Source organism: Pseudopodoces humilis, chromosome 2 (genome assembly GCF_049639895.1).
Source record: "Pseudopodoces humilis isolate 2021_Gansu_Grassland_sample_001 chromosome 2, ASM4963989v1, whole genome shotgun sequence".
Classification (NCBI taxonomy): domain Eukaryota; kingdom Metazoa; phylum Chordata; class Aves; order Passeriformes; family Paridae; genus Pseudopodoces; species Pseudopodoces humilis.
This window is the reverse complement of record NC_142201.1, coordinates 114,645,123-114,672,469: the sequence shown is the minus strand read 5'-3', so window position 1 is coordinate 114,672,469 and position 27,347 is coordinate 114,645,123. Positions and strand designations below refer to the sequence as shown.

General features: G+C 45.3%; 1 protein-coding gene and 1 non-coding gene across 3 annotated transcripts in view; one reads left to right on the top strand and one right to left on the bottom strand.

The window, feature by feature from the left end:
* Nucleotides 1-3,319: 3,319 nt before the first annotated feature.
* On the top strand, nt 3,320-5,098 carry LOC106628242 (uncharacterized). Its single transcript, XR_015772028.1, has 2 exons — nt 3,320-4,043; nt 4,835-5,098. It is a non-coding gene; the product is annotated as an uncharacterized LOC106628242 (transcript).
* A 1,126-nt stretch (nt 5,099-6,224) lies between these two features.
* URB1 (URB1 ribosome biogenesis factor) overlaps nt 6,225-27,347 on the bottom strand; it is a 41,272-nt gene continuing 20,149 nt past the window's right edge. For both annotated transcript variants that reach the window (XM_014253493.2, XM_088051560.1), the window contains 22 exons: nt 26,555-26,725; nt 25,417-25,613; nt 24,650-24,874; nt 23,937-24,116; nt 22,438-23,299; nt 21,330-21,531; nt 20,961-21,138; nt 19,780-19,838; nt 19,442-19,635; nt 17,635-17,745; nt 17,482-17,545; nt 16,522-16,693; nt 15,896-15,998; nt 13,096-13,256; nt 12,613-12,724; nt 12,213-12,319; nt 11,519-11,662; nt 10,779-10,888; nt 9,970-10,146; nt 9,400-9,641; nt 7,967-8,563; nt 6,225-7,374 (listed from right to left, as the gene is read on the bottom strand). In XM_014253493.2, the coding sequence (XP_014108968.2) occupies nt 7,163-7,374; nt 7,967-8,563; nt 9,400-9,641; nt 9,970-10,146; nt 10,779-10,888; nt 11,519-11,662; nt 12,213-12,319; nt 12,613-12,724; nt 13,096-13,256; nt 15,896-15,998; nt 16,522-16,693; nt 17,482-17,545; nt 17,635-17,745; nt 19,442-19,635; nt 19,780-19,838; nt 20,961-21,138; nt 21,330-21,531; nt 22,438-23,299; nt 23,937-24,116; nt 24,650-24,874; nt 25,417-25,613; nt 26,555-26,725 (4,580 nt within the window). In that variant the 3' untranslated portion in view covers nt 6,225-7,162. The remainder of the gene's footprint in view (nt 7,375-7,966; nt 8,564-9,399; nt 9,642-9,969; nt 10,147-10,778; nt 10,889-11,518; nt 11,663-12,212; nt 12,320-12,612; nt 12,725-13,095; nt 13,257-15,895; nt 15,999-16,521; nt 16,694-17,481; nt 17,546-17,634; nt 17,746-19,441; nt 19,636-19,779; nt 19,839-20,960; nt 21,139-21,329; nt 21,532-22,437; nt 23,300-23,936; nt 24,117-24,649; nt 24,875-25,416; nt 25,614-26,554; nt 26,726-27,347) is intronic.

Sequence of the window (27,347 nt, the reverse complement as noted above, 5' to 3'; positions counted from 1 at the left end):
TTCCAAATGACGTCCCTGGGCAAAGGAAGAATAAAATAAGCTGCCCCTCCCCACTGATATTTCTGAGTAGCCCAGCCGAAACTCAGGTTTCTGATAAGGGTACAGCTGGGCAAGCTCCAGTTTTGGGTTGAAAAGGAGCTGGGCTAATTCCCTTAATTATTAATTCCCTTAATCAATTCCCTTGTGGCTTTGATGCCAACACATACTGAACTTTTTCACAGGGGAAACAATCAAACATACTGGACCCATTTCAAAGAACACAATGTTTTCTGTACTTTCAGAGGGAAGATTTATTTTATCTTGGTCAATATTTGTCTCTGGAGTCAGTGACCCTTCTTTTTCCACCTCCTCTAAAGCCAGTCACCGGCTGTGAATCCAGGGTAGAGCACCCAAACTTCCCAAGGCCACCACCACCACAGTGATCCAGGAAGGAGCATTTTTGAAAGAGTGGCCAGATGTAGTGTGGGGGTGGGAGCAGATTCATCCCCTCCCTCAGTAAGCCCAAGGCTCAGGCAATAGTTGGCACAGAACTGTAGCCTTCATGAAAGAGGAGCTCCCTTTGCTCTCCCAGCCACCTCACCCTCCTGCTAAACCAACTGTGAAAACACTTTGGCACTGGGAAGCCTCTTGTTCCTTAAATAAACTATTTGCTCCTGGCAAAGCAGGCAACATCTTGCACTATTTTATGGTGGTTGCAGGGGCACTGCAGCTGAATAGGACAAGGGGCACAATCTCGTCACTGCACTGATGTGCTGGGAGGGTCATGGGACACTTTGCAATAAACTTCCCTTGCTATTTCTCTTGGTATAGAATGCTTTCAAGGCTGGAATTCCCTTCCTGAGGGCCTCTCCATAAAGATCCTGTAGGATTGGGCAGGAACACTCAAGCTTCCTGCACCGTGGTAGTGTGAAAGGAACCACAGTCAAATATCTGCATAGTTCTAGTCACCAGAACACCCTCCGGAGGCTTTTCCCAACCCCTCCCTCATTCCTGTTGCCATACACTGTTAGGAGGCTCCCAAGACCTTTAATAAATTGGCACTTAGATTCCTCTCTTTAAAAGAAGAAACTGAATCAAATGGCACACCTTTACTAGAGATGATAAATCTTCTTGCTGTGTTTTATTTTTGCCATGCAAAATGCATGTGACAGAATTACCATGCTGTGTCCACAGACTCCATCGTCATTGCCTTTTGGGTCGGCCTTGCTGCATTTGTGACGTTTCTTTTCCTTATTTTACTGGGTATGTCCTGCTCTGGATCAACGCCAAAGTAAGTATAACCAGAGCAAAAGTAAGTTAGATACTGGTGTGAAAAAATAACCTGCAGGAAATATTCACTGCCTCAAGTGATCCAGTGTTTAGAAACACAATGTTTATCACTGCACAGAAGCGATACTTGCTCTGTCATTATTTAGTTGGAGGGTCTCTTGACCCACTAATATTCTCATTTATTGGCACCCTAGGGCCTCTGGCATGCTCACACGAGGTAACAAAAACAATAAAAAAACCACCATGCAGTTTACTCAAATAAACCACAAAGCAGGAGGTGGAGTAACAACACAACAGATGTGGAAATGGATATGAAATTGCAGGGTAGCAGAGGCATGTGACCAAAAATTTCCTGTTCCTAAAAAAGTGTCAGGAGAAGTAGGTGTACACGAAAATCTCAGAGTGTTTGGAAGACTTAAATAAAGTATTGATTTTTAAAGTTTTTCACTTTTACATCATGTTACCGAGCAAAACACTTGGGTGAAAAATACACATATTTATCCCTCATGTATTTCAATTTTTCTGAAGTGCCCAGAAATCATCAATTAAAAACAGCATTTGATTAGATTTGTTTAGGCTTTGAAACCATCTGATCTTATAATTTTTCTAGGCGTGAAACATACTGTAAGAAAACCATTTTAGGTCTGAAGAAACTATTAAACCCAGTCACACACAAAACTTGTCCTTTTCGGTTGAGTTCTGTTTGTTTTTTAAGCCCCACTTCAAGTCCACTTCTCCCAGTTCCAGCACCTAAACCCAGTGAAGTGCCAGAAAGAAGCCAATGGTGTAAATTTCCACCCCCCTGCCCTGTCATCCTCTCTGCTCTGTCACCCGCCCACTGCCCTTGGCATGACAATCATCCAGTGTCTGTATGGAAACCTCATGTCTATTTTCTTATGATAATCCCAACACACCCACCCAACAAATGCACGCTCACGTCAAGGCTGGAGAACTTTTACCTTGGTCATTTCTGTGCTCCAGATCCATCTCTGCCAAGCCCAGGGACATGCAGGACATTGTGTGCTCTCTGAGCTCGGCTGTGTCCTGGTGAGAGGTGTCAGCTTCTCTGGGCAACCTGTGCCAGGGCCTCTCCACCCTCACAGCCAAGAATTCCTCCCCAATATCCCATCCAACCCTGCCCTCTGGCAGTGGGAAGCCATTCCCTGTGTCCTGTCCCTCCATGCCTTGTCCCCAGTCCCTCTCCAGCTCTCCTGGAGCCCCTTCAGGCCCTGCAAGGGGCTCTGAGCTCTCCCTGGAGCCTTCTCCTCTCCAGGTGAGCACCCCCAGCTCTCCCAGCCTGGCTCCAGAGCAGAGGAGTTCTATCCTTCAGAGCATCTCCACGGCCTTGGCTGCCTCTGGGCTTGTTCCAACAGCTCCACATATTTCTTGTGCTGGACCCCAGGGCCTAGGGCAGCTTTGCAGGTAGGCTCTTGCCTGAGCAGGGGAGAGGAGCAGAATCTCCCCTCTACCTCTGCTGATGCATTGTTGATGCAATTTTGGCTCTGCATGACACCCATATCTTCCCCCACTGTGAAACAGCAAGGGTTAACTCTCTTGGCAAGGGCACACTGCTCTCCGCAGCAGAGTGCCTTGTTCTTACCTGCACATCTGCACAGAAACAAGTGTCTTCTAAAAGGCATATGAAACAGCTCTGTTTACTCATGCCACAGTTTAATCCTTAGATACTGAGAGGTCCTGGACCTGAATCCATGATCTGATTGCACCACACACTTCTCTGCAATACCGAATGGTTTGGTGCCAATTTTGATGGGCGAGTTCGGGAAAGGGGGGAAGGCTGATGCCTGTACAAGTGAGGTGTCTGTGTCCCAGTCCCTTTTGTCAGCACTGCCCTATCCCACAGAAACAAGACAAAAAGTCTGGAGCATGGGACCATGGAATTCAAACCCATTTGCCTGCCAAGGCAGCTGATGATCACACTACTGGGACGCAGAACATTAACATTTGCTTCAATTATCTGTATTAACATCCAAAATGACACAGAAAAATAAAGGTTAGTGGCTGGAGATAGTTCCTGGCCAAGGCTGGAAATTCATGCAGTGGAAAGAGGACAGGGCGAGCTCCTTCCAGGTCTCCCATGCATTTCACTGGAGGCTGTGAAATCTTCTAGCTATCACTTTCCTACCAGACGGTGTAATGTTGGAGAGAAACCCAAGCTGGATGCCCAGGGTGTTGGAAGATCTGTGTGTTTCATCCCTCATCTGTGTTTCTTGCTCTTGGAGAGGCTCAATCCAGGGCCCCGGGGCTCCCTGCTGGCTCCAGGCAGATCTCTTGCACTAAGAAACTCCATTCAGTATTTGGATGTGGTGCATGACCACCCTCACACTAAATCACAGATGTACAGCTGCCTTTACCCTTCAAATCACACTTCCCTCAATAATGACATCAGATATTGCCACTGCACTTTTGTCCAAACACAGTCTGGAATTAGCTTCCCTGTCCTTAGAAAGACTTTTTCAGTTGTATCTTAGCTTAACTTCTGTGATTCTGCCTGCGCCAATGCCAGTCGCAGCACTGCCTAAGAGTGATCTGGCTTGACCAGGTCAGTCTCTTTGGGTATTGGGACACTGGAATTCTTCCAGCCTCCTCCAACCTCTCTGATGTTCCAGGGGTGCTTAACAATTAACAGAGCTGGCCAGAGTTCTCAGACAGTCCCCAGGTGTTGGGGATGCAGGTTCTCCAGCTGATTTTAAAATATGGATAGTAGGTGGTGGTATTCAGCTAGGTGACAGACTGGAAAGAAAACATCCCGTTTGGTAAGATGTTTTTTTTTTTGGTTTTGCTCCTGTCACAGAGGAAAGATATCTTGAATACACTTGCAGAATAGCAAAGGAAATGCCAAACCTGCCTACCTGTGCTGGGCCGGCTGCTGAGACTCTGGGAGTTTGTTTCTGCTTTTTAATTACTCGTCTCGACTCGGTTCGGGGGAGCTCGGAGCCGCCCTCTGCGCTCTCCGGAGCTCGGCTCGGCTCCCTGAGGGCGGCGCGGGCCGGGCCGAGGCGCCGCGCGGGAAAGCGGGGCCGCCTCACGTTAAAGGCGCCCAGCTCGAGGTTTTCCTGCTGCCGCGTCCCACGGGCGGCCCGGCCACCGCACGGACAGGAAAACTGATCCACGAAACCCAGAGGTTTATGTCCAAAAAGGAAACTGGGGAGTACTATAACTTTATTCGAATAAAGGGAGAGGCCATGGGCATTTCCCATGGGTCTCTCAGGTTGTTGGGAGGACGCAGTCTGCTTTTTATCCTCATTTCCCGACCGCATTTCCCTCTCTCTTCCCCATTGGCTGAGGTACTCGAGAGGTACAAACTTCCCGAATCGCCTAATACAGACCCCCTTTCAATGTGCATTCCCTCCAGTCCCTTGTTTTTCTTTGCGTCTCTGTTCTTTTTCTCTAAGTCCGGGAATTTAGCACGGCCTTGGGTGAGCAACGGAATTCCTCTGGAATTTATGGTTCCATTCATTACTTCTTTCAAGTGTCGGTATCTGAGTTTATCTACCAGCAGGCCCACAGTTTCTTTGTAAAGACATCTCCTTCTCATTCCTTTCAGCACGGCTGTGAACGGGAGAGCGGGGTCGGGCAGGAGTTCATTAGGCAGTGACAGCACTCGCGCTAATTAATGGGCACGAAAGCACCCAGAGCAGCTCCCGGGACGGAGCGCTTGCCACCGCAATGTTTTGGAATCACTGTTCGATCCCAGCGGTTTGAAGTTTGGGAATGCTGTGGGACACGTCCAAGGTGTCAGTAATGTTTTTTTTAAAGAAAGCCCCCAAGGAGCGGTGGAAGAAAACAATAAATAATATTGCCTACCTACTGTCCGTGTCCTTGCCTTTTGTGATGTTGGCCCCTTCCAAGGGGTAAATTAACCTCACGTGGAGCTTTAGCTGCTGTTCTTGCCCGTGTGCTGGAATTCAGCAGAGTCTTTGTCACTTTACACATCGGGAAATAGTTCAGCAGAATTTCAGTTCGGCTGAGCTTGGCTGGGCTCGGCTAAACACGGCTCGGTTCGGCCGAACTTGGAACTGCCCACTGCATTACCCGGACCTCGGCTCGGTTCGGGGGAGCTCGGAGCCGCCCTCTGCGGAGCTCGGCTCGGCTCCCTGAGGGCGGCGCGGGCCGGGCCGAAGCGCCGCGCGGGAAAGCGGAGCCGCCTCGCGTTAAAGGCACCCAGCTCGGGGTTTTCCTGGTGCCGCGTCCCACGGGCGGCCCGGCCACCGCACGGACAGGAACGGGAGAGCGGGGGCGGGCAGGAGTTCATTAGGCAGTGACAGCACTCGCGCTAATTAACGGCCACGAGAGCTGGAGGCTGGGTTCGGCAGAACTCGGTTAGATTCGGCCGAGCTCATAAGGTTTGCCTCGGTTCAGCTGCACTCGCTGCGGCTCGGCCAAACTCGAGGGATTCGGTTGATCTCGCTTCGGTTCGGCCGACGTCGTAAGGTTGGCCTTGGTTCGGCCAAACTCGGCTCGTTTCGTCTGAACCCAGCTACGTTCGGATGTATTTATATAAACTCGGCTAAAGCCGGCTAAACTCGACTGGGTTCGGTAAATCTCGGGCAGTTTCGGCTCTTCGGCTAAACTCGTCAATCATCGGATACATTCGGCTATCATCGTCAGTTCGAGTAACCTCGGTAATGATCGGTAGACCTCGACCATTATCGGCTGTTCGGCTAATATCGGCTATTACCGGCAGATGTCGCCGCTCTTCGGGACAGCTCGGCTCGCTTCGGCCGAGCTCGGCTGCACTGAGCCCAGCTAGGCTACATGCGGCTGAGCCAGATTCGGCTCACAGATTCCCTGATGTCAGCCCCTAGGAATTCTGCATGACAGAAAATGGAGCCGCTAAAGGGCTTGCGGGTTTTTAAAGAAATAGAATTTTTAACTCCAGTCTTGGTACAGAGCCGATGACTCCTTTAGGCCAAGAATATTTACATGTAGTAGCAATTCCCTCATTTTAATCTCATTTTTATTTAACCCCCCAAAAATTCAATACATATCACAAGGAATGTACAGTTCTGGTTTTTCCCTGTACAGTATTTGGGCAAGGGACCTGGGCACAGCATGCAGTTGTGAGTCCACTGAAAAAATTCTGATTTACATGTCAAAAGCTCTCCTTCTGGCACTGCATGTTCACCTACCCTCTTGGCCACATTCGAGAACAATGTATCAGATTTGACAGGGAATTCCCAAGAAAACTCACCTAAAATCAATGAGCAGAAAATCTTTTGGGGTTTATTCCCATCTCTCACCTGTTCCAAGTGGAGGGAAGATGGGCCTTTGTCGCACACCGTGGCAGCAGTGATGGATCAGGGTGTTTTTATTTTTTTTCATTAGAAAAATAAGGGTAATAAAAATAAACCAGGTCTGATATAAATGTCTTTAAAAGCCACTAAAGCTTTTTAAACTAAACCCAAGAAGACCATCATGATTTCCAAGTTCAGGCTCCTATTCATACTGGTTGTGGTATGATGAATGCAACCAGGCTCTTCAAGAAACAGTAAATCGTCATGACCAAACCTCTTGTTATTTGCACTTACACCCCACTGGAGGAAGCTCTGCATCCTTTTTTTCCCATCCTATATTGGCGTGAGGATGGGTATTAATGACACACACATGCACATACAGACTTTCTGGTTCTTCAAAAAGTTAAAAATGCCTGTAATGAAAACAATAGAAATAATACTGTGTTTCAGATTGTTCAAGAAAAGGGAATTGGAGCTTTAATGTCCCACTGAGAGATGTTGAATAAAATCTTCCCCCTGAGTTTGCACACAGTAAAAAAATACTGGTTTTTATGACCAAACAAGTTAAGTCTGTATGAGAACAGCTCAGGAGGCTTTCATGGCTCACAGTGATGATGGCAGAGTGCAGAATGTTAGTGTTAGTTCCTCAAATTAATGCCCTGATGTAGCCAAATTTTTTTGCAAAGAGACATAATAGTTTCCTGTCCTTGTTTCCGAGTTCCCAAGTCATCCTGTAATTCATAACCTGCATTAGTGCAGACCAATCTGACATGGGTAAGTAACATATCCGGCTCCTGTGCTCCTAGCCACATGTCCCCAATGTAAACGGAAGTCAGGAATACAGAAACAGCTGTGGAAGAAAGATGAGAGAAAAATCAGAACAGATATTCTTCTATTTCCACACAGCAATACCAAGCCAAGCTGTTTACCTCCAGGACTATGTTTTAAAATAGTTCCCCAGCTCTTTACCTAGATGGAAAATCTGGAGTGCCTTTGCCCATACAAACAAATGATCCTACTCACAAGAAAGAACAAACCAGTTTCCTGTTAAATCTGAAAATCAGTTGGAAATCTGACCTGCCAGATGCTATCCTTGACCAGCAATAGGGGTCAGCAGCCAGGCCCATGTGGACTTGTTTTTTGCAGACTATTCTCCCTCTTGGAATTGTATTTTTTTATACCTTTTGTTCCATTTTAGCCCTTGAAAGGGACGTTTCTTAGAGGGAGTGTGAGTGTTGTAGTGTCAGAAAACCTCAGTGTGACCATGATCTGTGCTGCCCACCCCTGCCCACATCCCACCAAAGACACAGCTTCTGTTTTGGGAAGCCATGAGCCTGGGCGGATATGGAAAAACTAGTTAAATGGATTCAAAAAGTCCTGGAATTTCCTAGTTCCTCCCACTACTGCCTTGTAACACGAGTGACAAGAACGAGACAAGCCACCTGTCTTGTCCGCATCCTCTTCCATCGTTGCTGACAGGCACAGGGATTTCACAAGCTTGTGGAAGGTGCTGGACAGGCCCTGTTCCTCCATGAGCTGGAGCATGATGGAGCTGAGCACCCCGAGCTCCCTGGAGAGCCCAGCTGAGGTGCTGCTAGCCTGGCAGAGCCTGCTGTAAAGCTTGAAGAGGTTGTTCCTTGCTGTCTCATCCCTGAGCATCTCCTGCGTGGCTGCCAGGTGCGGTAGGACACGGTTCCGCAGCCACCTCAACGCTGGTGACACATCCTGCTCCCTGAGGAGGCTCTGCCCAGCCAGGGACCTCAGCAGCCACTTCGTGACAACATGAGTGGATGCACAGGTGACAGCCACCGCCTCAGCCTCAGGTTCACTGGGTCTGAGGGTCTCCCCTCCTTGTGTGGAGGGTGGTGCTGGGAAAACAGGATCCCAATGGGCAAGTATGGAATTCAGATGTTCTCTGCATTTCTCCAGCTCAGACACTTCCACATCTGCAGCATTGTCATCTTCCACCTCGTTCTTTTTCAGAGTGTGACGATACACATGAGATGAGGTTTGAGGTTTGTTCTTGTCTCTAATATTTTCTGTAAGAAGAAAACCACCACCAAGACAAAGGTCAGATACCCCAAAGGATTCTCCTGTTACAAAACCGTGCAAGTAAGGTGCTCTCCTGCCTTGATTCAGTTGTTAGAATTGCAAGCACCAGCCTCCTTTGGCAGCCTCCCAGAGCCTGCCCTGTTCCAAGGGGCTCCTGGAGCTCCCAGGCACTCCAGGCTGGAACCCTATTCCAAACTGGATCACCCAGCCTGGAGATGAGAGAAGCTCCTGGAGCCTGGAGCACACAACCCACACAAGACAGTAAGTTCCAAAAACTCTCCTCATGTCTTTCTGAGGAGTTTGAAAGGGTGAGAAAAACACTAGCAAAGTTCCCCAAGTCCTGATCTTACTTTTCCTTTCTTCAAAACTGATGACAAGAAAAATCAACTATTTAATTTTCACTTGCTTTATTTATTTTTTTTACTTATACATTGCTTCAGACCCCCATCCACACTCAGAATGATTCAAACCTTTGAGCACAAGCCTCCAGCACTTTTTCTTTTAAGGTTTCATTAAAGAATACAATTTTTCAAAACCTGATATGAGCTTTGCAACTAAGTTTCATTTTAAAGCTCTTTCCCTTTTTAAACTGTGTTTCTCCAAAGCTTCCAAACTGTTAATGTTAGAAAGGTTAGAAATCACTTTAGGATTAGGAAAGGAAGATCTGAAAAACACCTTTCCATTTCCTTTCCTCCTCCCTGAAGCTGTACCAGTCTGACAGAAGGCATTAGTACTGTCTCCAGAGAAGTTTGCCTCACTTGTAACTGTTGGTCTGTAACAGTTGCCACAAAAGATGCTTTCCTTGAAGTATTTTAGCACTTACTGAGCAATTCTTTGTTTTGGTACTTCTGAGCCAGGGCCTGCAGATCCTCCTGCAGCTGCAGGTCTTTGCTGACAAGGCTCCACTTGTGCAGCAGCAGCAGCAGCTCCCTGCTGGACAGGATGCTGTCGTTGACTGTGAAACGCCCCATCTCCCTAAAAGCCTCAACAACAATAGCACGGTATTCCAGCACGGAGCTGAGGGTGCTGAAGAACTCAGTCAGCTTGGCCAGATCAACATTAGTCCTGTCAAAAGAAAACACAAGTGCCATGTATTTTCCTGCACACTAATTAATAAGTGCAGATTTTAATCCTTACTGTCAGAACGGCCAGGAATTAAGGACTTGACAGCAACAGTACATCAAATTTTACTTTATTCCCCATGTATTCAAACACCTAAATACTCCTGTCAAAGAAATCTCATCCAAATTCACTACACAACACACAAACTGAAGGTGAAAAAAGGCATTCATCTGCCAGAGATAAAGAAATCCTCCTGGCCTTAATAAAGTTCAAACTGGACAGAGGATGAAATGCAAACCCACTAAAGCAAAAAATTAAACAAAGGACTTACCTAATATGTTTGATTAACGTGACCAAAACATACAGAAATTCATTTACAAACTGAATAGGAAGAAGTTTCCTGTTCTCCTGGGACTGATTCTTGTTTTCTCTCTTGTCTCCTAAATTTGTTAGCCACAGAGTATGGAGTAAAGAAATAATTCTATTTATCACCTTGCTTTCCAGAAACCTGATAAACAAAACAAAATAAACAAACAAAACAAAAATTAAACCAACCAAACAAACAAAAAGAAGAAATCCACATTTGGAAGGCAGATTCTCACCAGCAGCCCATCCACAGGGGACCATGATTTTAGGGCACTTCTGGTGCACTTGCCTGAACCTGTCAGGGCACTCTATGCAGAAGAGATTTTCTGTGTATGTGCTTAACATGTGAGGGAGAGGCAAGGGGAGGAGGCAGTCTGTTCCAGACATCTCAGATCCATTACTGTGCCACTTCTTGTGCAGCAGGAGGCAGTCTGTTCCAGACATCTCAGATCCATTACTGTGCCACTTCTTGTGCAGCAGGTCCTGTGACAGGATGTGAACTGAGGGGGCTTGAAATTTAGAAGGTAAAGACACCAAGGTGCCATTTTGCTTTCTCAGTTTTTCAAGGAAATGTTTTCTAAATCCTTCCTACCACAACCTGAAAGGTTGATTCTGTTTTCAAAACCACGAGGGACCCCTCAGAGTTCAGCAAGTTCTGCCAGTACAGCTCTTGGTGCCCCCCTGTCTGTCACCCTTGCTTTCATATTCAGCCACATAATTATTCTACTATGGACAGTAAAATTGTTCCCATTTCTCCTGTACTTCTCTGGTTACCTTTTCTCTAAGCTGTGCAGGACCCATGTGAGGAGGCTGTGATCCTGTATCAGCTCATAGGCAGCTCTGGTGACACGGGCAGCACTTTGCAATATCTCCAGAATACGACTCTGAAACAGAAAATAGAACTTGTTCTTTTACAGCCAGGATCTAATTATCTAACACAGAATTAGCAACTTGACTGGTATCTGATCAACTTCAAGGTAAAACGCACACCATCTGTTCTCAACAACTCCAGGAAAGGAAAGACATTCTCTGTTCAAAGCTTCATACCATAGGTGCTACTCTTATAAGAAGTCTTCAGGTAGCAGGACAATTTTATCTTTCTGTCCAAGGTTTTGATACCTGAAATACTCAGGGTGGATGCTCCCAAACCTGAGAGCTCCTGGCACGTGAGTTTCCCTCCCGCTGAAGCACCACTCAGGTAACAAATGTGCTGCTTGGGGAATAGAGACCCCCAAAAAAGAAAAGACCCTGACTGTAGGAGCAAAACCACAGTACCCACATGAGGCTCCATGATGGCAGGAACCTGGTCCAGTTTCAGGGGATTAGGATGTGACTGGTTTAGACAGAAGCAATTATTTCCCTCTCCACACATACACAACATCAACAAGGAACAGATTTTCAAGAGGGCAAAGGCAGAGTCAGCTGCTCCTTTCTGCTTTGTACTTGAGATCTCAAAGCTGTGCAAACATCTGTGGTTTGGGGTTTTTTTTTGTGCTTTCTTTTGAAATTCTTACCTGGGAGCCCTCATCACACAAAGGACTGTTGAAAAAGGAAAGAATGATCTGGAAAATCCTCTGGTAGTCATAAAGCTCATAGCAATGTCTGTCACGTAGCCCTTGCCCAAGAAATCTGAGGATCCACACACGCTCTGTTTTGTACTGGAAGTCACAAAGAAAAATACCACCATCAGACATTTAGACAGTTCCAAATATTACCTGCTCCTAAGAGCACAAAAGCCTGGTTCCTTGTGAGTGCCAGCTCAGGGCTTACCATAGCTTTTTCTGGACTTCTCAATTTCCACTCATATCAAATTTAATCACTAACATCCACCAGGAACAGTCAGTTTGCAGCCCAAACATGCAGTGAAAATGGAACTTTATAAGTTGCTGTTCCTAAAATACTTCAGTTGAACTCAACGTTACTAATCTAAGCTCAAAGATGAATGTAAGCAAGTTGGGGCAGAATATTCTGTTTATTGTGCTCAAAGAGCAAACACAGCACAACTCATTGTGTGTTATTAAGAAACACATTAAGTATTAAGAAAACAACAAAAACCCCACAGAAAATAACATTTTTAATTCCAGCATGAAACAAAAGAAACATGCCTCTAATTAACCATCTCCAGGAGAATGAGATTTCATTGTATTTTTATGGCTTTTTTCTATAAATTTCTGAAGAAGTAGTGGATACCTAAAATGGGACTCTTACCTCCAAATCAAAGCTGTAGAAAAGCTGGAAAAATCCTGGTACTTTCCTCAGGTCCAAATACTGGTGTGACAGAAGGAATCTGTTTACCTTTATGTACATGTGCTCCTCTGTGAAGAGAAAAAGCTGGTATTGTGGAGGACAACATTCCCAATCCACAACCACGGACAAGAATAAATGGAAGCTGTACTGTGCAGTGTTCCAAGCTGGGAACTTGAACTGCAAGAACTGCAGAAGGCCTTCGCTCTGAGGTTCATTATATTGCTGGCCATCCCGTCCCTTCTCTTCCCCAGAATGAAAAGCTCAGTCAAGAGTGCATGAGCACAAAGCAGGTGAGGAGATTAACCTTCCCCAAGGCCCTGTTTTTCAACCCAGCAGTGACACACACAGGAAGTTCCAGTACCTGGCTTCAGGATCTGCTGTGCCACACGAGCGATGTAGAGGCTCAGGGAGAAGGTGAACCTGAGGTTTGGCTGCCCGATTCCATTCTGCACAGCATCCAAGAGATACAACAACTGCAAGAGCCCAGGGAGAGGAGCCTGAACCACAGCCCAAATGACCGCAACAGGAGCATGAATACATAAATCAGCTTCTGGGACATTTCATAGACCATACAGGTCAAATATCAATTCCACCAGGATTTCCATCCCTACAAACAAAATTCCCAAGAATTTCTAAAACACATTTCCCACTTTCTCTGTCCACTGATTGTAACGGGAGGAAACACAAAGCAGTAAGGGAGAAACAATGGGAGGTAGGATAAAAAGCTTCTTTTAGCTCTCTCACAACATGCATGTAGGTGGATGAGCAAGGCACTATCTCTCCTACACATGCCTATGACCTACAAGGTCTCACCTGCCAAACTGGCAATGGAGCTGAGTCTTACCTGGCTCTTCTCTCGAAAGCGAGCCCCTTCCAGATGGGAGCGGAAGGAAGCCAAGACAAAATATGCAGCCGCTCTCATGTTGGAGTCGTAGCTGCTCAGGGCAGTCACTGTGAGACCCAGGGCATTGACTTCCACAAACTTGTGACATGCCACCACACACTCTGTGAGGGGAAAAGAAACAGAAAGCACCTGCTGTGTCCCAGTGTGTGTAACAGCACTATAGTCCTTAACATTTCTGGTCAAGAGCACCCATTTCTGGCTCTACCCCCATGAACAATGACCTCAGTGCATGAAGGCTCCTCCAGCTGACAAAGGGCTTCAGCAAGTCACTCTGAACAGGAATTCTTTACCTGAGCTGAAATTCACAGGGCTGTTCTCATTTATGTGAGACAAAGATGATCCTGCCCACTAGGTCATGCAAAGTTAGGGGTAAATTCTGTAAAGACATCTTGTACCTCACTCTTTCAGGAAAGTTTGAATACAAAGAACAACAAGAGGGAAAATTCATCTCTCCAAAACATTTTTGGGTGCCTGAAAGACCAGCACTAAAGAACTTTTGTAACAGAAAGGGCACGAGAATAACAACATAAATAGCCCATAAACCACAGCACTTGTCCCTGTGTAGGCACAAGTGACTCTGCTGGTAAGGCCTGCTCTGAGCCAAGTACGCAGGTGTACCCCTGAGCCCTTCTGGGTAAAACAAAATCCAGCAACGACCAGAAATCAGCCTAACAGAAAACAGGAAACACACCCTTCATCTTTTTATCATTTAGCATTTATCTTCCACAGCATTTTGCCATCAGGATTTGGAGTTTCCCCTTGAAGGTCTTGTGTTCTGTGTGTTTTGAAGGGTTGCTGCCATTTCTACCCACTGATGGTTAGAAGTGACATGGTGCCAACCTTCCACCATCTCCAGGAATGGAGCACAATGATACCTCAGTGGTATTTTACCAGCTACAAATGTACTGTGAGTTTAGCGATAATATTCATCTATTTTCTTGTCATTCACACTGAAGGTCAAGAGGAGGTTTCTAGAAACAAATATTCCTATTTAAGAAGGAGCTGCAATCTTACTGCCAACTACCTACATAATTTCCACTAATTTCCTCCCCTATGACTGCCCACACAAAACTGTGTGTGTGTGTGTATATAGTTATGTTTAAAAAATCACAGATTATTTCTGTCCCAGAGCCACCACTCTGCTCTCCTTCAGGCTGCAGCTCTGGGGAACTGCTGATGTGCACTAACCATTCATACTGTGGAGAAGTGCCACAGAATGAAATCCAAGGTTCTCACTTCAGCAGTCCACAGGAAGATTTATTTGGAAAACCTTTCTTCACTGAAAACATGCAGTGGTAATATTTTCCATCCTGCTGAACCTGGAGAGTGTGTTCAACAACTAACATAAAACAACAAGCTCTTATTAGAAAAGCATCCCAATTTAATTCTATGTCTGACATACAGCTTGTTTAAAGGACCTTGAGAATCATGATGGAAAAGCTGATTCACAAGATGCGTATCAGAGCTAAAAATAGATAGAACTTGCTATCTGCCCAACCCCAGACCTTTTCCTCAGCAAGCATTAAACACTGTGCAAATCCATGTTTATGTGTTTTGATGGCACTGTGCAGTCAGGACAAAGAGCAAATAAATAAAGAACTGAGAATTCCAAGAGCAGCTGACATGGTTTATAAGCACCATGGGACCAGGACACATAAATCACTTAGGCCCTTTAAAAACGCCCCACTTAGGACACAGACTCTCACTCTGTGTGGAGAAGCAAAGAGGGCTATTTCCTCCTCTCCAGGTTCAGATTTAGGACAGCCACCATCTCTACAGCTCCACAAGAACATGATGTACAGCCATTCCCTCAGCCTTGGTGCTTCCCACATCAGAAGCCACTGACTGGCTGCAGTGCTGCTGGGGCTGCCAGACACCAAATCCCTCCCTCCATGGGGTGGGTGGTGCTGGCAGTGTCCTTTTTCCAGTTATCAACACTAGGTTCCAAAGACACCAACCGTCCATGCTTTTCATCCCTGTGAACCTTAAAGGCCCAGCATTAACTGGATTGTCTAAGATCCCTCCAACTGCAAAATGCCAAGTAGTTCTGGTACCTTTTCTCCTCAGAGGACTTAAGGACAGCTCATTTCCTGCCACCAGGATTACACAGAGCAATTCAAACCATAGCTAAGGGCAGGCTTAGCACATTCAAACAGGTGCTGAACTTGCAGGGATCTGGGTAAACAAAGGACTGTGAGTGTGATTTCACTGACAGACACTAACAGCCTGCCAACTGCTTCTAACATTGCTGTGGAAAGCCAAATCTAGCTGTAACTACAGCTTAACCATGCTTAACCATGTGCTTAACCATAACCAATGTAGGGAGAGAGCTACTTAGGAAAGTCCTTAGGCTTCTTGTCTCCCTTTGACCTCTGAGGGCTCTCTCTATGGACAGTGTGTCCATGAAGCACAGCAGGGATGTGCACGTGCAAAGATGAGTCATGTCAGACAAGAAACTTGCTGATAGTTCAGAGGACCAGCCTATTTGTGAAACACACTGGTCTCATGTCCAGCTCTCTGGTGGAAAATGCGTTGGCTGAAAAATGTTCTCCTGTTCTATTAACCACAGCCTGTAACAGGCCAGATCTCCAACCAGTTCAGTAACACTTTTATTCAGCGTAAAAGTTAGGTACAAATTCCTTGCAGTATTAGCCCTTGGATCAGGGATAACAGAGCTCCAGGTGCAGCTCCTGCAGCAGAGCAACCTGACACTAATACCAAAGAGAAACACTCATTTTACCTGGTCTGGTCAGTTCACTGAAGAGCTGAAGTAGAAAACAAGGATCATAGAAGTCATCAAGGCTCTTGACCGCTTCATCTTTATATAGTGACTCTTGTATCCCCTGAAACCAAATCCAAACCAGTATTTGTATGAAACAACACCAATTTCAAGCTTGGTTTCAATTTCCACAACCACCTCACCCCACTATAAACCATTTGATACTACACATGTAAAATACGACGCAACGCAGGGCAAGACATGTTTGTGTTTAAACCCGGCTTTCACTATGAGAGTGTATCAACAACTGCCTCCCCTGACCAACAGCTACAGAAGCAGGTCAGCAAAGTGTAAGAAAGACTGGAAAGCCCATTGCCAGTGGATCCTTGGGCTGTCCAATCCTGGTCTCACATACGTGACAACCTCTGCAATGCACAATCACCCCTGCTGACAAGATGTGGCCCGTATCTTGCAATTAATTTGGGAAGGGCTCCTAAAGAACTAATTCCAGCCTTCCTATGAATTGAAATTACTCTCCTGATGGAAACAAACTGCAGTATATTACATGGACGAAAGAAATGAATGGCTCAAGGCTCTTTCTGCATATCCAAAGAAAGGTAACTATGGACAGGCTAAACCAAAAGCACCTCTGATGGCAGCAGCCGGCGATGCTGAGGGAATGACAGAATCGTTTTCATCATCTTCTCTCGATCCAGCAGACACAGAATCTCCTCCATGCTTGGCTGCTGCCACAGGGACTTCCCCAGACTCTTGCAAGTCTTGTGATGCTCCACAGCAGCTGGACCCCACAGCAAGATCCTTAAACATTGTTAAAGGTAAAAGCATTAGGCAACAGAGCCAAAAGCAATTACAGAGGAGATAAATCAGTACTGAAGTTTTGTCTTCACTTGCAGTTATTACCCTGTGGGACTTGAAACTAGAACTCATTTCCCTGGCAACACCTTTTCCATCCATTGCAAAGCTTTTCAAATTTAGTCTGAGGGATTTAGTCCGAAGGTATCTCATTCAATCTGCTCTCCCCCGTCCATCCAAGTCAGAATGTACTCATTTAGAGGCACCTATGGATTTAACCTGTAAGTGCAGGTAAGAATGACAGCAGCTGCATGACAGGGGTCCAGACCTGACTCAGCTGCCTGAGCCAATGCTCTTGCACTGCTGGTGGTATTTCTGCTCCTACCTCCAGGACAGAAAAAAGCTTGGGAGGAAGGCAGACTGACCCACAACTGTTGGCAACAGACTTTCCTGTGTACTGCTTGGGCACAGGAAAGGGAAAAGTCCACTACTGACTTATGTTTCAGCCTCCCATCTGTGACGAGACCCCTATAGTGAGTCCAAATGATAGAGAGTGAGTGACTCCCAAAATGGAGTTCACCCCATCTAACCCACAGAGACACAGAGGTCTGGGCAGCGTAAGAGAATTACATTAAGAAGAGGCAATACGTAGTAAAAATGTTTACAAAAGCAACATTCACCTTTAGGTTTGACCTTGTTCATTGTCTCCTTCATTTCAAAATAAGACCCTGGAAAAATACCAGTTGTTGAGACTGTTGTGTAGTTTGCTCAACAAAGTAAGGTGTTCAGCTTACCTGGAGTTTATAAGACTTTGATTATTCTTCTCATACAACTGAAGCAACAGCAGTATCTTCTGATCTAAAACCCAAGATTGAACGCACAGTTAGTGACCTGTGGAGACAAGAACAAGATGCAGAAGGAAGTGCCTTTGCCAGGCTGACACTCACCCACGGTGCTCAGCGTGGCCCCATAGGCTCCCAGCAGCACTGGGAGGTGACTGCTCCCACAGAGAGAGGGGCTGAGCTGCACAGCTGTCAGTAGAATGTCCACCAGCGCCTCTGGAACAAACACAGTTTGAGCCCTGCAGCTCTGTCACACAGGGCACAAATTAACACCCCAAGACCCACTCCAAGTGGATACACACAGCACCGGACATTTTACATCACCACCTATCTCCAGAGACACCACAGACCACTTCCCCAATGCACTGAAGGGTGATTATGAAACATTTCATTCAAGGGAACACCTTAAAACAGTATTCCCAAGCTGAATGCACAAGTCACTCAGCCAGGTGAGGTCCCCAGTGTGGAACACACTACTCTGCAGAAGCTTTCCATGCTTACACACCTGCTCTCTGGTTAAAAATGAGTGCTGTAGCCTATATTGCCATAGCTCCACTCCTTCCTCCCCCAAGAGGGCATCTGGAATGCGCTCAGGAGTTGCACAGAGAAAGGCAGACATGTCAGCAACCTCCCCAGGGACTTGAGAATTCACAGGAAAAACTTCTAAGTCTGCATCCCAGCTGCAGTAAATACCAAAATGCTTCAGCACTGTGTGTTCCAGCAGGGCTCAGCACTGCAGGTGGTTTGTGAGCCACAGGAACTCTGTCCTGTGGGGTACAAAAACTATCCACCTTTGCTCTGTAACTAACCGAGAAGCAGAAAATAGAAGTGCTTGGATTCCTCAAAAGTCAACAGGTTGTCTACAGCACACTCAAGACTCGACTCCAGATTTCTCTACTCCTAGTATCTGAAAAGGCCTGGGCTTTGACCCTAGTTATGTGCAGGAATATAAAATGCATGTCAAAACTAAAGAGCTCCTAAAGTACCAGCCTGAGTGAATGCACTCATGACACCAAGCTTCTGCAATACTGCAGCTGGTCTCAAAGAATTCATCCTGCTGACCTACAGAAATACACTCGAAAGGTAAGACACATACATACAGTAAGCAGCAAAATCTATTCTTTACTTTTAATTTCACTAAATTGGTGATTTCACAAGAGCTTTTTTTTCTCTTTTCAGGTGTTTTAAAACTCAAAAGCTTGTTTACATGTTGCTCATCAGTAAGTACAAAACTTGTTAGCAACATGCTGGCCTGAGAATTTCCCCCCCTTTTCTTACACAGTTCCTTCAATCACTGAATCTCAAACCCCTCTACAGTGGAGAAAAGCTGAGGTCTATGTAGATTAAATGTGTTTCAAGGTCAGGCAGGATTTCAGTTGCCAGTGAAGAAGATACAAAGCCAATCCTACACATGAACTAGCATCCAATTTATATTCCTTTGGAAGGGTTTTCCTCATGAAATATTGCAATATGAAATACACATAATTTAAATTGTCATTTTTGATAAAACTTGCAAATTTATCAACCTATTTTAAAACAGGTTTAAACATCACAGGACCTATGTGCTTCAGTGATCTTACACTAACTGCCTTACAGAAACCAAATTAATCAATCCACTACTTCAACTGGGTTAAAAATACCAGAAAAACAAACACAACCCCAAACCAAAATAAAAACCCAAACCCATCTTTCCAGTTGTTTTAAAAACAGAAGTGTTTCAAACCAGCATAAAATGATTGTAACATTCGGATCTAAGCACAGATACAATTTAAATGCCAATATTCTGGAACTGTTAACACTGTTAATAACTCTGCAAATATGAGTGGGTGTGTGTTACTGGATGGAGAGAATACAATGCAAGAAAGACAAGATTAACTGTATCTAGTACGGGAAAAAGATGATTAAAAAATACCTCTTGTCTGGATGTTCACGCCATCATCTTCTCTTGATCTCAGGATGTTTGACAGAAATAGAGAGTGCTGTGTGATCATCATGTGAAGTTTGGAGAGCTTGATTAAACTCTCACTAAGTGAGGATTCTTTCTTGTACAGTAACTGGATGGCAACGTTCAGTACCTTCAGAAATGTTTCATCTCTGTAACGGTACCTTTGGGAGAAGGATCACAGAGAAGTCAGATCCCAACCAAACCCAAGGAAACCTGCTTGAAATTAAAAGCTGTTTAAGAAATAAGAACTTTGCAAAGAAAATGAACTTAGTAAAAGCAAACCAAATTCAAATGGAAACACTTACTTGAGTCCTGTCTTCACAAGGCTGCACCAGTCATCTGGGTCCACTCCTTCAACCAAACACTGTGTGCAGCAAGTAAAAACACTGGTTTACATTTGGCACATGGAGCTTCTACAGCAATTTTTGTTCACGGGACACACTAAGAACATGCAAGCCAAACACTCATGTGGCATGATCAGAGGATAAGAGGGAAAAAAAGCTCTTGGATACAACAACCCTAACTTCTCGTTCAAAGGAAACTGCAAGTGTTTTGTTGGTCTGGGAGCAGGGGAACATATGGGCTGTATGGAATTAAAAAGCAAACTGGGCATAGGTTCCAAAAACTCAGTGGCTCAAAACTCCTCAAACTCCCGAAGTGTGGAAGAAATCACTACTTGACAAGTCAAAGCAAGAGACCGGGTACCAGGTATCTTGTGGGTTACCTAAGCAAGCTTGGCACATGGCACAAGGGATGGCTGGGTGTATGTGTTCCTTACAACTGATGTGCCCTGAGGAGCTGGGAACTACAACAAACCTTGGTCTGGAGAAGACTGACAGCTGAACACAGCAACAGTCCTGGGAATGCAGGTGCCAACCTCGCCAGGCTGGAAACATCCTCAGGATGGGATGGACACTGTGAGGTGGCCCCAGGGCCTGCAGAGACAGCCAGGTCCTACACGGGAGTCTCAGCAAAAGCCAGTGAGAGGGCAAAGGCATTCAGTGCTCAGAGACCTTCAGTGTTACGTGTCACAGGGATCTGTGTTTTATGTACTCAAACCAAGGGAACAGTACAGAGGGAGTGATCAAGTAGTGTTCTTCAAAATCAAAGTCTGGATTTCTATTTATGATCAACCACATTTTTGCCCCAGACTTCAGATGGCATGGCAGGTGGGTCTTGGCAGAAGTATCTCTTATCCCCTTTTTTTAATTTAAAAAAAAAAAAAAAAAGTCCACTGGTAACCTTTGATTTCTTACTCCTAAATACCTCAAACTATCTTCAAAGGGAATTCTTACCAGAAAGTCATCATCAAGAACATAAAACTGCTTCATATAAAGCATTGTCAGGACTAAGTTAACTCTGCAAAAGCTATTAAAGATTCCATAAAACAGGAAATCAAGCCCAATCTATATTTACAAAATCTCCTGCTGCCCAATCATGCATATACATATAGTCCCACTGTGGCAAAGCAGATAAGAAGTCTCACCAATAATTCCTCTAGCCTCAGCAGCATGGATCTCTCCACTTCTTGCTTGCTTTCATCTTTATTGCTGCTGTACATGGAAACTAACCCCTTCATGCAGGCTGACAAGAGACATCTTCTCCAGGAATGCAGCTCCTCCGAGTTTTCCAGCACTCTGGATATGGCATCTGCCAAGGCCCAACTGCAGAGAGATAGTTATTGATTTTTTTTATTGCTATTGTCACTTGTTTTTGTATATGTTAAAGATGTCTTGCTGACAAAGTGCAAAGCAACACATCCTCTCAGGAGAGGGTGCTGTTACTGCTCCCATTCCTATCCCACAACTTCGCAGGACAAACTGAGCCCTGAGGGAGGTGCACACACACTGCCCACCTCTCTTCATTCCCTGCTCTCTCCAGAGCAGCAGGAAGCTGGTCCATTAGGTTGTGCAGCCCTTTGCTTTCTGAAGGTGGCAACAACTTGGAAAGAATTTGCAGTTTCACAGCAGCCTCGTGTGACACTCCGGTGTCCTGAATCCCAGTGCAGAGCTCCTTCCACAGGGCTTTCCTCAAGACAGGTGTGACAGCTGAGACAACTGTTGGTAGAGCAGATGACACAGGTTCCACCACCTGTAGGTGTTAAACAACACCACACTAATCCCAAATCACTTTCTAATCCAGGCCCAAATGACTCTGTTTCTAGGAAATGGTGCTACAGCAGCTGCTCATCTGTTACAGAGAAGTGCTACAGAGAGGCTCGCTTCTTTACCCACCCTCTACTTCCCAGGGTGCTGACAAGGTCTTATCTTTCTGCTTGACCTTGTAGGTAGAGCTACAGCCCCAGTCAGCCTGTCTCCTCTGCTATTTACATGTCTGGGCAATAAGAGAAATGAAATTAAAGTGATCCTGTTCTATCCAGTTGAATCCTAACTCATCGTTTTGCTGGTAGAGAATTTAATGCATTTGTCCATACATGTAATGCTGCTGTGGGCTTGGAAAGTTCTGGACTGCCATCTTAGGAGGCATTACTGTGAGCCAGCCCACAGCTGGAGGTTTGTTTTAGAAGAAATTTTTGGACTTTGTGAGAGTGAAAGCTCAGATTCTGCAAAAACCATCTGGCTGTGGCATTGCACAATCCAGACACTTCTACCTATCTGTGCTCAAGAAAAAGATTTTACCTCCTGGACTAAACCAAGAGAAGCACAATGGCAGATTTTCACATGCACTAAGCATTAAAAAGAGCTTCCAAAGAGAAATCTGGGCAGCAGTAATTGTAAGAGCAGTTCAGTCTAACAGCTGGCTTCAGTCTAACAGCCAAGCCTCAGAACAGCTCTTCACCTTTAGTGCTGCAGAGGTACTTTTAAGACAGTCATTACAAGTCAGACATCTAAGTTTTATCACCCTTATCTATTGTGTGAAGATTCCAAGACCTTAAGGCCAGCAGACCCTGAACAGGGAATTAGGCCTCCTGAATCACAAGCAGGGCTCAGCAGTGCCTTTACCTGTGGCAGGTCGGCTGAAACCATACTGGTCTCTGCATTGCAAATACACATTAACGAGTGGAAGAAAGCTCTCCATGTGTTTCCTGAGGTACTTCCCAGTGGCACTGCTCAGACACCAGAGCTCAAACTGCAGAAGGTGAGTCCTGGAGTGCTGGATCAGCATGGCCACAATGGCCAGGGAGGTGTGTGAGCACTGGGCGAGGCAGTGAGCCTGCACCTCGACACCAACTGTGAGAGCAAGGACTGGCTCACTTTGGAGAGCCAGAAGGAAAACTTTCTCCAAATCTTTGCTGGCCGATGCTGACATCAATATCCCCAAAGCTTTCATGTGTTCTCTGGATAGCAGGAGCTCTCCTTGCTGGGGATGCCTTTGGTAGCTGTCTGTAAGGAGCTGCACCAAAATTTGTCCATAGAAGCTTAACTGTTTCTCTTTTTTAGGGGAGTTCTCAGATTTCTGAGCAGTCAAGCTCATCTCAGGAAGTTGCAGCATGGTTAAAGTGATCTCCTTCAGCTGAGCTGAAGTCATGTACATGTGCAGCTCCTCCAGAGCCTGCAGCTGGTGAGACTTCCTGGGACAGACCTGGCTTCTGTCCTTCCCCACAGTCTCCAGCTCTTCCAGGACACTTTTGGTGATAGTTTCAAAATACTTGGACAACAGGTGTCTGTGATCCCTTGCGATGCTCTGCAGGATGGGGGCACCTGTTTTCAGCAGCTGGAGCACCCCAGAATTGAGGTGAGCTGACAGGAGCTTCACAGTGACAGGGTTCAAACCAGGCTGAGGAATACAGTGCAGTTCCAAGGCCAGGAACCAGCTCTCCAGTGTAGGATGTCTGAAAATCAAGGTGAATGTATCCTCCAGTGTCTGTAACAAACAGAGGTAACAGTATCACTAAACAGATAATCATAATGCAGGGTTAAAAGTAAACTCATTAATCTGACTATTTTCCACAGCTTGTCAATTACAATTATAGAATATTAAATTGACTATTAGCTGGCCAGAAGATAAAAAATATTAATGACTTACAAGCACATCAACATCTTTCTCCCAACATTTATCCTGTGGGATTTATGCTGTTATACTGAACATTCTAGACATGTCTCAGATCATCTCCAGAGGAAAACTGAATGTTCTGGGGTTCATCAACACATTCTCATCTCCACAACGTCACAGAACAGATGAAAGAGGGGGAAAAATTCACTCCTCAACTACTTAATTTTTACAACAAGGCTTTACACAGAGCTGAGGGAATACATTTCTTTCTGCAAAGTCTTTCAGACCTCTCATGACTGTGTTCCAGCTCAGGGGGTGAGACTGCAGGTGCTGTAGCTGGGTCACATCTCCAGACAGTAGTTTTGCAACTGCTGGACCACACGCTCTATGTTCCTAAGCTCTCCTCCAAGACCTTAACAGCACCTCTCTGTTCAGTGAAACTTCTCCCTAGAGAATCAATCAAATTCAATTTTATCAACAGGTGCCTCTGTATCAAGGGATTTGGTACCTTGTCATCTGAAGACACTTCTGTCATCAGAGACTCCACATCCACAAAGAGATCCGACTCAGCCTGATGATCTTCCCGTTTCTGCTGGTGATCCAGCCTTATTTGATTACTCCGGCACAACAAGATGTTCAGCACGTCCACATAGAGGTCAACAAGTTGAGCACCCAAAGTTTTACCAAGCTATGAAAATAAAGACATCTTGGAAGTGAAGAAAAGAGGAGGATGGGAGCAGAAGGGTAATTATCCAACATGAAGAGGACTTAACTAAGAACTACTTAGATTACAACCTCTTCTAGGGGAAGGAACCGCTTCCCTATGTAGAAACCTGATTTCAAGAGAAGTCACAGGCTGCCAAATAAATATTGATAGATTTTCATTTATACTGGGACATCTGGACTTACACAGGCCAGTGAATTTCACTCTCTGGAAAGGCTTCTTAGGAAGATCCAGGAGCTAGATTAAAATTTTAAGTTTATTTGCACTCACAGCTATCAGTAAGGTAACCCATGCAAAGTAAATCCAAGACTCCTCAATAATCAGAAGAACTGACATTTGTTTACAAATTAGGTGCAGTTTTGTACAGTGCTGTGTAGCCTCAGAGCCAAATACAGAAAAAAGAGCTGGTACCTAAGTTTTAACAGCCAAGTCATTTGCACCTTCTACATTAAGATAAACAGAATATAACCATAATATTATTACAATATTGCTCTTACACTGCTGAAGTTCTCCACTGTGGATTTCAGGTATAGTAGCACCTGCTTTACTCCCAGCACAAGCTGGTCAGGTGGGAGCTGGGAAGCGAAGTCTCTTAATTTTGTCTGAACACCATCTTCCAGTAAGGTACTGCCTCCTCTCTCATAGGCTCTCTTTAGCAAAGCAGCAAATACAGAATCCAGTGTCACCGTAGGTTCTTCGCTTACCTCCTTGTGGTTTTTAAACTGTTTAAAGTGGAAAAAAAGCAAAACAGAAAACCCATAATGAGTACGAAATAAAAATCTCTTCAGCCACCTTTGTTTTGAGATAAGCTGAGCTGAACCGGGGCCAAAGCTCCAGGAGCACAAGTGTGCAGTCCTGCTAGAACTAAGCTGTCCAGCAGTGTCCCCGAGGGAATCTGTAGTGTTCACTGCTGGCCTTGCAGAAAAAGTCACCAAACCCAGCCCAGGGGGCCTGTGATCCCCAACCCACCTGGGGGAAATCCAGGCACTGTGAACTGAGGCCACAGCATGCACCAGGCTCAGCTGTGCCTGGTGAGGAGTCTGTGTAGGAACCCTGCGCCCTGGTATCACCTCCCAAACACCACAAAGATCTTGTGTCGTCAGAGAAAAGCCCTGGAGCAAATTTGCCTCCCAATGTGTTCAACAAGAAATATACAATTAGCTCAATAAAAATGCTCTTTCTGATGGAAATGTAACCTCTATAAACTGCGAGGTTTTTATAGCAATACTGGCTCAAGAATTCAGTGACTTCAGGCATTCCATACCACAACTTCCTGAGATTGCTTGGGTATCCAGAGTTTATAGTATCGGTTAAACCAGTAGAGCTGAGGATACTTAGCAACTTGCAGGGACTTGAGATCCTTATCATACAGCTGGAACATCAAGCAGAGAGCAAGGGGTTCTCTCTGAGAGTGCAGAAGATCAGTGAAAACAGCAACAAGGTACTCCACGATGTGTGCTCCTAGAAAAGCAAAAATAAACTGAACTGTTGCCATGAGCAGACACTGGGGAGACCCTCCTTAACTTTGGGCCTTGGCAGCAGCTCACTCAGGAAAGTACTGAATAAGATCAAAAAGTGTTTGTAGTGACCTAGACAAGTGTTCCTGACCACTGAGGTACATGAAAAATCCTCCACACGCTAGTACTTGCTGAAGTCAATAATCCACCTTCACTGTGCTGCGCTAGACATGCCTGCACTTTAACAGGAAAAGAGCCCTGCCAAGCACCACCTCAGAGAAGAACTGATTTGTACTGGGAGGCACACACCCTGGTTAATGTGTACAAGTTAAACTGAATTTTCTTTTAGAACTGGGACTTTCAGTCCACCCCACGTGCTACTCAACCACCAAATACACACAGAGGACTTAGTGAGGTGCTGTGGGGTTGGCAAATCCTGCTCCAAGCCCACCTGATTCCCCTGTGACTCCAACACTTTCCTCGAGGAGATGGCAGAACTTTCCAATATTTGACATCAGAGCTTCATTCCTGAAAAAGTTTTCTTTGGAAAATGCATCCATTTCCTACTTAACAGTGCAGTCCTCTCTCCCTCATCTTGGGAGAAGCTGCCTACAGCCATGGAAACCACTTCTCCTGATCTCCACACTATGCCCTTAAAACACTGTGTTACTGAAACCAACTACTTCAGACCAAGATTGTTCATGCAGGGACGGTGTATCTTCTCTTTAGGGTCAGGGAAAAAGGGCAGAAGCACCTACAGAGCTTCAATGCCTCTCTTGAGCGGGAAACACCATGGATCTGCACCTCCTTCTGCTTGCAGAGAAGATAATAAAATGTCTCAAGGTAAAAAATTATAAATGGTAAAAAATTATTAAAAATGGGTAAAAATGATGCCACTTTCACTCCACTGGTAGAAACAACACATAAAACCAAAAAAATCTGTACCTGTTCCATTTTCAGACTGAAGCAACAGTATATTCCTGGCTTCTAACGCAGCAGGGACAACAGCACTGAAGGGAAATGTTTGGATGATCATGTCCTCATTTAAAGAGAGCCCAATTTCTTCATCTAAGCCATCACTACCCTCGATCAGGACATCCACCATATCCAGGACATCTAGTAAGTGAAGAAAAAATCTAAGCAGAGAATCCAGACTAACTGGAAAAACAACAGAGGTAGAATGCAACACTCCAGGAATACAAGGCATCTTTTTAATTCCTCCAAAAATAATCACTAAAAGGACGAAAGCCACATTTGTCACACAATACAATGCTAACACAACATAAAAATCACAGCTGAACTTCACTCTGCCTTTCAATGCTGCTGTCCAGCACAGGGTGCTCAGAGAAGCTGTGGCTGCCCCTGGATCTCTGCAAGTGTCCAAAGACAGTCTGGACAGGGCTTGGAGCACTCTGGGCTACTGAAAGGTGTCCCTGCTAATGACAGGGGTGGAACTGGATGAGCTTTAAGGTGCTTTCCCATCCAAACCATTCTGGCATTCCATGGTTCTGTGAACAGCCCCAGGCAGAAGGACTACATTTCCATTTTAATTTGAAAATGCTGCTGCAAGAGCATAAAGACAGATTTCAAATACTGTTAAAGTGGCACAACCACATCAGAAATTACTTCTGGAGATGAAGTGGTAACTGCAATTCTGACTTCTGATACCAAGTACATGTGGAAGGCTAAATCCTGGAGGTTCTTACTTAACAGGATTTCTATAGTTTTCCATCCCCAG